Source organism: Pezoporus flaviventris, unplaced genomic scaffold (genome assembly GCF_033815535.1).
Source record: "Pezoporus flaviventris isolate CSIRO_AGI_PZ_B2104156 unplaced genomic scaffold, CSIRO_AGI_Pfla_v1 ptg000035l, whole genome shotgun sequence".
Classification (NCBI taxonomy): domain Eukaryota; kingdom Metazoa; phylum Chordata; class Aves; order Psittaciformes; family Psittacidae; genus Pezoporus; species Pezoporus flaviventris.
The window spans coordinates 68,671-80,705 of record NW_026892583.1 but is presented as its reverse complement, the minus strand read 5'-3'; the positions used below and the strand labels follow the sequence as shown (position 1 = coordinate 80,705).

Here is a 12,035-nt window from a genome sequence, read left to right as displayed (position 1 = left end):
TGCATGCTGTTGGATGCCACTGGAATTCTAATTTCATGTCTGAATCCCCCACTGACTCCAGAGGGAGAAGGCCTCTCCAAAGCCTGATCAACCTTCTTACGTAGACATATTTTGATGACTACTGTTACAGAATAATTGAATATGGAAAATATGGAATAATGTTATGGAATAATTCAAGCCTAGAGAAGCCCACAGAAAGTCCTTTTCCAATGGACTTCAAAGTCTAAATAAACCAATGCTTGAAAAGAAAGCAAGAACAAGTCCCTGTGACATTTAAGGCATACAGCCTGTCTGGGTTCAGCAGTAGCATTTTTTTCTCCTTAGTAGCTGGTGCAGCGCTGTGTTTTTGACAGGACACCTGACACAAACTAGCCAAAAAGGCATTCCTAGAGGTATGGCTGACTGGGTTTAAACCACGACAAGCCAAAGGAGACAGAGCATCTTTAAAGCCAAAATCTTGTCTTTCCCTTTTAATTTTGTGGTCCAAACTGTTCTGCTGTAAGAAATACCCTTCAACTTTGTCTCTTGTCCCTTCTCCCTGTCAAATAACCATCACCAGAAGCACCAGAGGAAGGTGTCAGGAAAACTAGAGCAGGCATATGTAAAGATAGAGCATGGTATCCATAACGAGACTAAATAAGAGGCCTTGTCTAGCAGTAGGAGAAGGCAAAAGTTACAGGATGACCCACTGCAAGCCTCTCAGCAGGCCTGTACTCCAACATCAGCGAAGTCATTAAACCAATTGCCATCACAAATTAAAGGTTTTCCCTTCCCAAAACTACTGATTTTGGGGATGCTAACTGTGCTGGTGTTTCTCAGGTCGTTTCTGCTGCCTTGGGGCTGAAGTCTCTGAGGTGATCTCCTCCATAGACAGTGCTATCTGTAAAAGCATACAAGGTTCATAGAATCATAGGCCATAGAATCAATCAGGTTGGAAAAGTCCCTTGAGATCATCAAGTTCAACTGCTCCCCCAGCACCTTCAAGACCACCACTAACCCATGGCACTGAGGCCTCGAGTCGGCGGTGTGTGACTGTGACTGCAGCCCTACCCTGGGCAGCCTGTTCCAATGGCTGAGCACCCTCTGGGGAAGGAATTGTTCCTCTTCTCCATCTACACCTGCCCTGGTGCAGCTTGAGGCCGTTGACTCTTGTCCCATCCCTTGTTCCTTGGGAGCAGAGCCCAGCCCCTTCCTGGCTCCATCCTCCTGTCAGGCAGCTGTCCGGAGAGATAAAGTCCTCCCTGTGCCTTCCCTTCCCTGAGGGCTGGAGCAGCTCTACTCTGGAGTCAGGCTGAAAGAGCTGGGCTGGGTCAGCCTGGACAAGAGAAGGCTCCTTAAGGAGAGACCTTAGAGCAGCTCCAGTGCCTGAAGGGGCTGCAGGAAACCTGGAGAGGGGCTTTGGACAAGGGCCTGTAGGGACAGGCCAAGGGGAATGGCTTGAACCTGCCCGAGGGAAGACTGAGATGAGCTCTTAGGCAGAAGCTCTTCCCTGTGAGGGTGCTGAGGCGCTGGCACAGGGTGCCCAGAGAAGCTGTGGCTGCCCCATCCCTGGCAGTGTTCAAGGGCAGGTTGGACACAGGGGCTTGGAGCAAGCTGCTCTGGTGGAAGGTGTCCCTGCCCATGGCAGGGGCCTGGAACTGGATGAGCTTAAAGGTCCCTTGCAACTCAAACCAGTCGGGGATTGTACAAACGGACCACAGGAAATTGAACACTAACACCCCACCACTGACAGCTGCCATCCTGAGCACAACCCCCATTGTGACAGCATTACAGGCTCTGACATCACTCGGCTGTTCTCAGCAGCAGGCTCTAACTTCACAGCAACAAGTGCCACTGTTCCACAGCTCCCAATGTGGTTGTCACGGGCAGTGCATATGGGCAACAGCAGCTTTCTTCTGGGCCTCAGCATCCTGATCCTGGCTGCTGGGGCCATGCTGCTTGCCATCAGCCGTCGCAGATGGGGTCGCCTGTGGCCATGGGGCCCACTTGGTTCCAGCACTGGTGGTGCCTGTCCCCAGGAGGGTGACTGTGCCACACTGCTGTGCCCACAGGGTGATGGCCAGGGCAAGCAACAGCGCAGATGGAGGCGGCGATTTTGGGCAGCAAAGCCATGTAAGTCCCCGGCAGGTCCCCCAGAGGAGCCCAGCCCCATGGGGAGCAGGCTGGGTGTACGGTCCCAGGTCGGTTGCGGCCCCCTGACACTCAAGAACCCCTCCCTGCCTTGCAGGTAACGCTGTGTCCCCCCTGTGCGGGCCATGGCGCTGCAGGCCCGGCTGCACCAACTGCATCAAGGCTGTGCAGGAGCTGCAGGAGCTGGTGCTGTCAGCGTGGGCTGGGAGAGGAGCTGCAGCCGCTCTGGATGCTGGCACATGGCAGGCGCTATGGCAGGACCTGGAGGAGCTGGTGGAGCAGGGAGAGCTGAGCTGCTGCGGCTCCCCCAGTTACCCCGAGAGCATCAGTCCCTCCAAGAACCTGACAGTGACGCTCCTGACTGAAGATGAAGGAGCCCCTATGGAGGTGAGGTCTGTTTGCTCCCTCGACCCCACGTGTGCTGGCAGAGTCTCTTCAGCCCTGAAGATGCACGTGGCTCAGAAAGCCCTGGAGATACGGCTGGGGGCCCTGCCCGTGCCGGTGCAGCAGTCCCAGGAGCAAGCAGCACAGCAGCAGGGCTGCTTCCATGTTCTGGCATTGTTCAAGGCCAGGCTGGACAGAGCCTTGGGTGGCATGGTCTAGTGTGAGGTGTCGCTGCCATGGCAGGGGACTGGAACTGAATGATCTTAAGGTTCTTTCCAACCCAAAACATTCTATGATTCTACATATGTCCAGAGGCAAGCACGTAAGGTCCTACAGTTTTATTGCTTCTGAACTTGAGACATTCCTCCCAGTAGTCCCCAATAACATCTAAATGGAATGAGGATAGCTTTGTATGACATGAAATTTGTGTTGGCACAATAGCAGACCTCAAAGGCTCTGGAGGTCAGAGAAGCCCTCAAAATGCATGAAAACTCATCCTAACTACTTTTAGGCATCTAAAAGTTAGCTGGGTTCTTTTAGCTATCTTTTTAGCTATCATTGGCAAGAAATGGACACTTCCAAACACGGTTCATCCCATTGTAAAATAAGTTTAAGGAAAATAGCATGTTTTGCTTTCTGCAGGTCTCTCCCTCCTTACACTGACTACAGAAGAAGCCCCAACGGTTAGATTTGTCTTACCTGGTTGAATTTTATGCTGAAATTTGGTGATATTACACCATAGTCTATCTTCCTATTGCCATAGCCTGTTCCCCAGCACTTACACAGAACACAGGCAGAAGCTCTGGGCTGAAGAGTTCAGAGAGGACAGCCCTGAGGCAAGACACTAGATCTTGAGCAAAACAATCACATGGGAGGAAAGCAAAACACCACGGCAGAACTGATCTTTAACTTTCCTATTTCAAACTGTCGTTGATGAGATGGGAAAGCTCCACAGAGGCTTGCAGTAGCCAGTGATGGATATGCTTAGACCTTCCAAATACCTCTGGTGAGAGGCTAAACCATGACACATGAAAGGGATGAAATGGATGCTCTGCTTTGGGGGAAGATGATGTGGGAAAGCCAGTCCAGAATAGGGGAAATTATCATGTTTGGTTTGTTATTCACGCCTCTGCTCTATCATTTGATATTGGTAATATGGGGTTCACCAGTCAACGTAAAACAATTAAAAGTTACTCCTCTAAGCTTAAACTTCTACTGCTCTAGTAATCAATGTAGAGAAATAATCATTCAAATTCCAGGAAGTATCCAGAGTGCAAACATCTATATATAGGCTGTGGACACTGCTTACCTGAGCTTAGGAGAGGACTCTGTGTCTCTCTTCTGCTCCGGCTGTGCTTTCAGGGACAAGTCATCTCTTAATCGGCTGTCTAGTATTAGTCTCAGAGGACCACAGACTGTGAATCAGTAAAAATACAACTTAATGGTCCAATAGGGAAGACTGGCAGTGATGTGAACTACCTCTAGATTGAATAAGGAGACTGTGGACTGGAATTCGGATTGCATGTTTATTGTTTTATGAGGACAGGCAAAACCTAAAACAATGATTCCCCTCCCTTTATGTCTGCTCCTTATAGCTCTCATATAAAGGCTGATTGTTTCACAAGGTCAGCAATCCTCGGCATGTAATCCTCGCCATGTTAAACAGACAGAGAGGGGAGATGAGATGAGCTCTTATGCAGAAGCTCTTCCTTGTGAGGGTGCTGAGGCGCTGGCACAGGGTTCCCAGAGAAGCTGTGGCTGCCCCATCCCTGGCAGTGCGCAAGGCCAGGTTGGAACTGGATGAGCTTGAAGGTCGCTTCCAACTCAAACCAGTCCGGGATTCTACAAACTGCTTACAGGAAATTGAACACTAATACCCCACCACTGACAACTGCCATCCTGAGCACAACCCCCATTGTGACAGCATTACCGGCTGCTACGCACACCTGGATGGCTATGCTGTATGTTAGGGATATGTTTTTTTATGGTTCTTCTAAGAGAAGAAGGCAAAACTGAGGTGTCTCAGGGGAGTCACACACAAGGAGACACTGAGCACAAGGACGGCCGTGCTCTTTGACCCATGATTTCTTTCCGGTTTCAAGACCCATATCTGCACAAGGATATTTAGGGCTCATGAAGCAGCAGGATGCCCACGGTCCTGGCATAATGTGGCCTGTAACATCACTCGGCTGTTCTCAGCAGCAGGCTCTAACTTCACAGCAACACGTGCCACTGTTCCAAGGCTCCCAATGTGGTTGTCATGGGCAGTGCACATGGGCAACAGCAGCTTTCTTCTGGGCATCAGCATCCTGATCCTGGATGCTGGGGCCATGCTGCTTGCCATCAGCCGTCGCCAATGGAATCACTTGTGGCCATGGGGCCCATTTGGTTCCAGCACTGGTGGTGCCTGTCCCCAGAAACGTGACTGTGCCACAATGATGTTCCCACAGGGTGATGACCAGGGCAAGCAACAGTGCAGATGGAGGCAGCGATTTCTGGCAGCAGAGCCATGTAAGTCCCCAGCAGGTCCCCCAGGGGAGCCCAGCCCCATGGGGAGCAGGCTGGGTGTACGGTCCCAGGTCGGTTGCGGCCCCCCGACACTCAAGAACCCCTCCCTGCCTTGCAGGTAACGCTGTGTCCCCCCTGTGCGGGCCCTGGCGCTGCAGGCCCGGCTGCACCCACTGCATCAAGGCTGTGCAGGAGCTGCAGGAGCTGGTGCTGTCAGCGTGGGCTGGGAGAGGAGCTGCAGCCGCTCTGGATGCTGGCACGTGGCAGGCGCTATGGCAGGACCTGGAGGAGCTGGTGGAGCAGGGAGAGCTGAGCTGCTGCGGCTCCCCCAGTTACCCCGAGAGCATCAGTTCCAGCGAGAGCCTCAGTCCCCCCGAGAGCCTGACAGCAACGCCCCTGACTGAAGATGAAGGAGCCCCTATGGAGGTGAGGTCTGTTTGCTCCCTCGACCACACATGTGCTGGCAGAGTCTCTTCAGCCCTGAAGATGCACGTGGCTCAGAAAGCCCTGGAGATACGGCTGGGGGCCCTGCCCGTGCCGGTGCAGCAGTCCCAGGAGCAAGCAGCACAGCAGCAGGGCTGCCTCCCTGTCCTGCCCAAGCTCATCCTGCCGGGACAGAGCCAGCCCTGGCTGCGGCACGTTCTGTGCCCCTCAATGCAGGCCAAGGCAAACGCCATTGTGGATACCATTGAAGAGAAGGAAGTGCAGAGGCTATGGGGGGATCCAAACCCCACCGAGGAGTCCCTGGCACCGCAGATGCTGTGCCCTCCACCGCTGCTTGGTCCCCTGGACCCAAAGCTGCCAAAGGAGAGCAGAGCTGGGGAGCCCAGGGCCCCGGGCGATGCCAGTGCACTGGGACAGCACAAAGCAGGACAGCAGGAGCCACAGAGCCCCTGTGGATCTCAGGAGAAACCAGCCATCCAAGCACCAGAGGAGGATACACTGAAGAAGAGCCTCCTTCACCTGGGTAGGGGCTTGTCACCGTGGGACAAGGAGTGCCTGAGGCCTTTTGGTTTAGGCGCGGCCCCCCCTGCCTGTCCCAGCCTGGATAATGGAGCAGCAGGACCAGAAGCAGGACCAGCTTCCATGCTCTTGAAGAAAGGTGCTGCCTGTCAGATCAACATCCCCACACAAGACAGGGACCATGCCCACAATGAGGACAGGAGGTGGTCCTGTGCCACAGCGCCTATCAGCAAGGCAAGGCTGGAGCTGAACCAGAAGGTCCACAGCAAGCTCTGGATCCACACAGCAAGAAAATGCCTGGAGATAAAACTCCACACTCTCCCCAAGGCAGTGCAGAGGTCCATGGGCATGTCGCAATGCTCACTGCCCAGACGGAGGAAAGCTGGGGCTGGGCAGCTGCAGCCCCGCAAGAGCTCTGCCATTATGGCAAAAGCAAAGCAGCTCAGGCAGAAGGAATGGGTCCTGCAGCAGCAGGTTCAGGCATCCCTCACCTGCACTCTGGTCCCCATGACACCGTGCTCCTGCCTGTATTGTGTCTCCTCCTACGGCCCCGTTCCAGGGACGGAGAGCAGCCAGGCATTCCTGGAGGCCAGGACCCTGCCCAGCACATCCTGCAGCTCTGGGAATGAGATGGCCACAGACACCAAGGATGCGCCATGACCGCCCTGTGGGATGGTGAAGGACTCGCCCGGCCCAGAATCCACCCTTGTGTCCCCAAGCCTTGTCCCAGCATTCCCTGCTATGGACACCTCCAGGAGCACAGAGAAGCAAAGGAGATGTCCTGATGGCCTCTCACAGGGAAGCCCGCCCAAGATGGCTCCAACCTCCAACTCCTGCTGCCCAGAGGGGATCCCCAGCCAGCACAGCCCATCCTCGCTGCAGCACTGAGGTTCCCCTTTCACCTGGAACATGAGCTCATGCCAACCGTGCCCAGACCGGGACTCACAGGACACTGCAGCAGCATCGACCAACAATATCCTGCGTGCGGTGCTGGAGAGGATTCGGCAGCGGGGAAGGAAGGTGTCCTCATCCCCGGAGAGCTCTCCCACTGAATGGAGCTGACGTGGTGCGGAGAGGCAGGGCCAGGCTTCCCAGAGCTCCTGTTCTCTGTGAGCCCTCTCTTCTTGTAAATAAACACGCTGATGGTTCTCCAAAGAGCCATGCAAGTGGACTAACCCCTGCTGGAGGGGCAGGGTGTGCTGGGGATGGGAAAGGGAAGGCGGGCTCAGGGGCACAGGGGAAGCTGTGCTGTCCCAGCAGGAGGACCTGGCCAAGAGGAGAAGCCTGGGCAAGGGGGTTGCTGCTCCTAGAGCTCCTGCTCAGCCCTGCCCTGGCCAGCCCCTGTTGCCACCCTGCAGGGCAGGTCCTTTGGCTCAACTTCACTTGTTCCCCAAGCCTTCCCTGAGAGCAGCTCCCTCCAGCCCCACCCCAGGCACCTTTGGGGACCACAGGGCCCTCGGAGTGCCTGCAGCTGCCTCTCAGGGGCAGCTCCACAGTGGTTTGCCCAGACACAAGCTCATTGACCAGACAAGATGATGCCAGTGTCCAGATGCAGGGCTGAGGTCCTCGATGCCTACAGCACGTCTCTTGGGCCAGTTGCTGCAGTAACATTTCTATGCACTGAACCCCCCAGGTCCCTCAGTCGTTCCCCATCACACTTGGGCTCCAGGCCCTCCTTATCCCACAACTGCAGGTACAGTCAAAGAAGCAAAAGCTTTTCATTCAACCTCCCATTACAATGTCCATGCCTGATCTGAATGCTCCAGTCTTCCTCTCGCCATAGGTGGCTGCTCCCTGGGTTTAGAGGAACTGTTCTGCATTCCAGCAGGGCACGGTAAGATAAAGATGAAGGTAAAGGAGTGTCCCAAGCTTCTGTCTTCTCCCACTTCACCAAGGTAGCTTGGCAATGGCTTGGGGCTGTAACACTGAGTAAGGACACAAGGAAAAAATCACAGCCAGAAGAATGAAGGAAGCAAACCACTGAAAACAATGCACAAAGAAAACGAGGAAGAGCATCTTACATTTGTTGATCTTTCCTAAGGTTCACTGACTGCAGAGTTTCCTGCATGTAGGCTAAGAAATAACATAGCTTTGGCAAATTATCTTACTCACTCCGTGTGGGGCCTCTGTTCTCAGCTTGTACCTCAAATGTATACCACATGAGTTAACTTTGCATGTCCCAGGCACATATATATGTGTGGTTTGGGGCTGAGTCACCAGGATATTTAAGTAAGTTGCTAAGTATGTACAGTATTTGTTTGTAAGAGTTTGCCGATGGCACCGAGCTGTGTGGTTCGGTTGATACCCTGGAGGGAAGGAATGCCATCCAGAGGGACCTCGACACGCTTGTGAGGTGGGCTGATGCCAGCCTCATGAAGTTTAACCATGCCAAGTGCAAGGTCCTGCACCTGGGTGGGAGCAATCCCAGGCACAGCTACAGGTTGGGCAGAGAAGAGATTCAGAGCAGCCCTGCGGAGAAGGACTTGGGGGTGTTGGTTGATGAGAAAATGAACATGAGCCGGCTTCAGTGTGCGCTTGCAGCCCAGAAACCAACCGTGTCCTGGGCTGCATCAAGGAAGGCATGTCCAGCAGGTCGAAGGAGGTGATCCTGCCCCTCTACTCTGCTCTTGTGAGACCTCACCTGGAGCATTGTGTGCAGTTCTGGTGTCCTCAACATAAAAAGAACATGGAACTGTTGGAACAAGTCCAGAGGAGGCCACGAGGATGATCAGGGGACTGGAGCATCTCCCGTATGAAGACAGGCTGTTCAGCCTGGAAAAGAGAAGGCCGCGTGGAGACCTCATAGCAGCCTTCCAGTATCTGAAGGGGGCCTATAGGGATGCTGTGGAGGGACTCTTCATTAGGAACTGTAGTGACAGGACAAGGGGTAGTGGGTTAAAACTTAAACAGGGGAAGCTTAGATTGGATATAAGGAAGAAGTTCTTTACTGTAAGGGTGCTGAGGGGCTGGCACAGGTTACCCAAGGAAGTGGTGAACGCTCCATCCCTGGCGGTGTTCAAGGCCAGGTTGGACAGAGCCTTGGGTGACATGGTTTAGCGCAAGCTGTCCCTGCCCATGGCAGGGGGGTTGGAACTGTATGGTCTTAAGGTCCTTTCCAACCCAAACCATTTTATGATTCTATACTGTATCTAGACACCACTGTACTACAACAGTGTGTACGTGCTTTGTAACACTGTGACGCTGCTGATACCCTACCCATCAACAAACGTTTTGTAACACAATTAAGCAGGAATAACCAATTAAGCTATGAGAAGGGAAATGAAGGCTTGTGGTATAAAGGCAGAAACAGATTATGGGAAAACATACACAAGTAGTAAAGTCTTTAAGGTAAAACACAGGAGGAGAAGCATGAAAGGTGTCTGAGGAGAGCAGAACAAGCAGGAAGGATTTGTGATGAAACATGAACAAGCCTGGTCCTAAAATGCAATAAATTAGGAGGACATGAGATTCCTCTCTGTATAGAGGGTATGGCGAAGCTGGCTGCTAAATAATCGCAGTCTTTTCCACTGTACAAAAGGCTTTCATTTCCAAGTTTAATACATACGCTCACACCCGTATGTAGGAGTTTTCTAAATTGAACTTTTCTTTAGAGCATCTTGGTTGTTGTCTCAATAAGCATAAGCTATAAAAATAGAACTTTCTTCTGCATTTGGGATAGAGGAGTTGGGTTGAGAAATTTGGGGTTTTTCAGCCTGGAGAAGGGAAGCCTCGGGGGAGAACTTAGAGCAGAGGAGAAAGAGATCCTTCTGTGATGGGAGCTGTCTGACTTTGCCTTCTGTTTTGTGATACTGGGAATCACCTTGTAAGTTGACTGTTTTTTTCCCAGCAATTACCAAATGAATCTGGGAAGTAGATCAGATGCAGGTGTTCCTAACATGTCACCTACATTTAGTCAGGCAGTTCCCATCACTTGTGTTGCATCAGAAACACACTGTCTTTTTGCTTCAAAGAAAATCACTGTGAAAACACTCTTCTCCCTACTGTCCTCCTTAGAGCATCCTTCACCTCTTTGTTCCTGAAGCTATAAATGAGGGGGTTCAGCATGGGAAAAACAAGGGTATAAAATGCAGAGATCACTTTGTCTGTGTTCATCGAGTGGCTGGAGCTGGGCTGTAAGTACGTGAAGAGGAGGGAGCCATAGAATAACCCAACAGCCATCAGGTGGGAGGTGCAGGTGTAGAAGGCTTTGTGCCTGTTGTCTGCCACATGGATCCGGAGGATGGTGCTGAGGATGCAGGTGTAGGAGGCAGCAATGGCCAGGAAGGTGCTGGTTTGTATAAAGCCACAGAGAGTGAAGAGAAGAACCTCGTTGATGTGTGTGTTGGAGCAGGAGAGCTCCAGCAGTGGGGGAATATCACAGAAGAAATGGTTGATGACATTGGAGCCGCAGAATGACAATGTGAAGGTGAAAGATGTGTGCACCAGCGAAGTCAGACCCCCGCTGAGATAAACCCCAGCTACCAGGGTGGTGCAGACCCTGCGAGACATGACAACAGTGTAGACAAGAGGATGACATACAGCCACATAGCGGTCATAGGCCATCGCAGCCAAAAGGAGGCACTCGGCGTCAGCAAAGGCAGCGAAGGAAAACATCTGTGTTGCGCAGCCAGTGAAAGAAATGGTCTTCTGCTGTGCTAACAGACTCACCAGCATCTTGGGAGCAATGGCAGATGAACAGATAAGGTCTAAGAAAGACAAATTGCTTAGGAAATAGTACATGGGAGTATGAAGGCAGGCATTGAGCTGGAGAAGCACGACGAGGCCAGCATTCCCCACCAAAGTGGTGATGTAGATGAGTAGGAAGAGCCCAAACAAAGGTATCTCCACCTCCAGACGGTCGGTGAAACCCAAGAGAATGAACTCTGTCAGCGTGGTGCAGTTCTCTTCAGGCATCTCATGACCCTGTGTTTGGTTCGTCAGGGGATCAATCCTAGTGGGTAGAGCAATGCACAAACACATTGTATCTTTCAGAAGACAGAAAAGTAGGCACCTCGCCAAGTATCAGAGGGGGAAACCAATCACTTAGATAATGCCCATTGAAAAGAAACTTTAGGAGGACATTAAAAGTGAGCTTTACATCAAAAGAAAGCCATGAGTGTTGTTTTTAAGCATCTGAGCACAAATACTGTTAGATTTTCCAAGCATTTTCCCCCACTTTATTTTTCACGTAAAACCAACTGAATTTGATTCAGTCCTCTCTCAAATTAATTTCGGGTCTTAATTTTACCTTTCCAGAAGTGCATCATGTAACTTAACTTTGCCAAAGTTAGCATCTGCTGATGCCAGTATAAGTTCGAGGCAGGGCAGATCTCTCTTGCTCACCTTTACATTTCCGGGAAATATAAGGATTGCAGAAGGACATTTGATAACGAAACCGCTAGCAGGTCAGTTAAATAGTCCTGTAAATATCAATGCTAAATGGATAAAAGCACAGCCAGACCAGAAATGTCTATGTTCCTTAACAATATATAATAATCTAAGCTGACTCATTCAGGATAGGATATTAATTGGTTACAGTAGAGCCTGGGGGTTCAGAAAGGAGGGTTGCACTGACCTCACCTGTATTTGGCTTTGTAAAGGTTGGTCTAAGTGCATCATCTTCAGTTCCATCTATAATCACTGCAGAGGGGTGGGTGGGATGCATCGTATCCTGGCTATGCGCTCATCTGTTGATAAGAAAGGACGCCTGCATGACCAGTATCAATTCACTGCCAAAAGTTTAGATGGTTAGTGAGATGAATCCCATTTTAGACTGTTTTCTTTGATCTTTTTTCAAGGTCCTTCATTCTTGATGCATCCTAGAATCTGAATCACTTTGTGGATGTGACCGTTTACTCCAGATGACGTCTGGGGTGACTCTGGTACCGTGATTCCTAGACTAAGATGACAAGCTCTGCCAAAATTCAATTGTGTTTTAGTTTTAGTTGAGACCAGTTAAACAGTGACCTTGTAACATTACCACTTATTTTAACATTATCACCGGTAATTTGAGAGATTTCTAGTGAAAGTAAGAAAAAGAACCTTTCTGC

General features: G+C 51.4%; 1 protein-coding gene across 1 annotated transcript; it reads right to left on the bottom strand.

The window, feature by feature from the left end:
• Window positions 1-9,411: 9,411 nt before the first annotated feature.
• Window positions 9,412-10,912, bottom strand: LOC133273671 (olfactory receptor 5AS1-like). The gene has a single exon (XM_061462043.1). It carries the CDS (start codon window positions 10,897-10,899, stop codon window positions 9,961-9,963), a length of 939 nt encoding a protein of 312 aa, XP_061318027.1. The 5' UTR covers window positions 10,900-10,912; the 3' UTR covers window positions 9,412-9,960.
• Window positions 10,913-12,035: the final 1,123 nt, after the last annotated feature.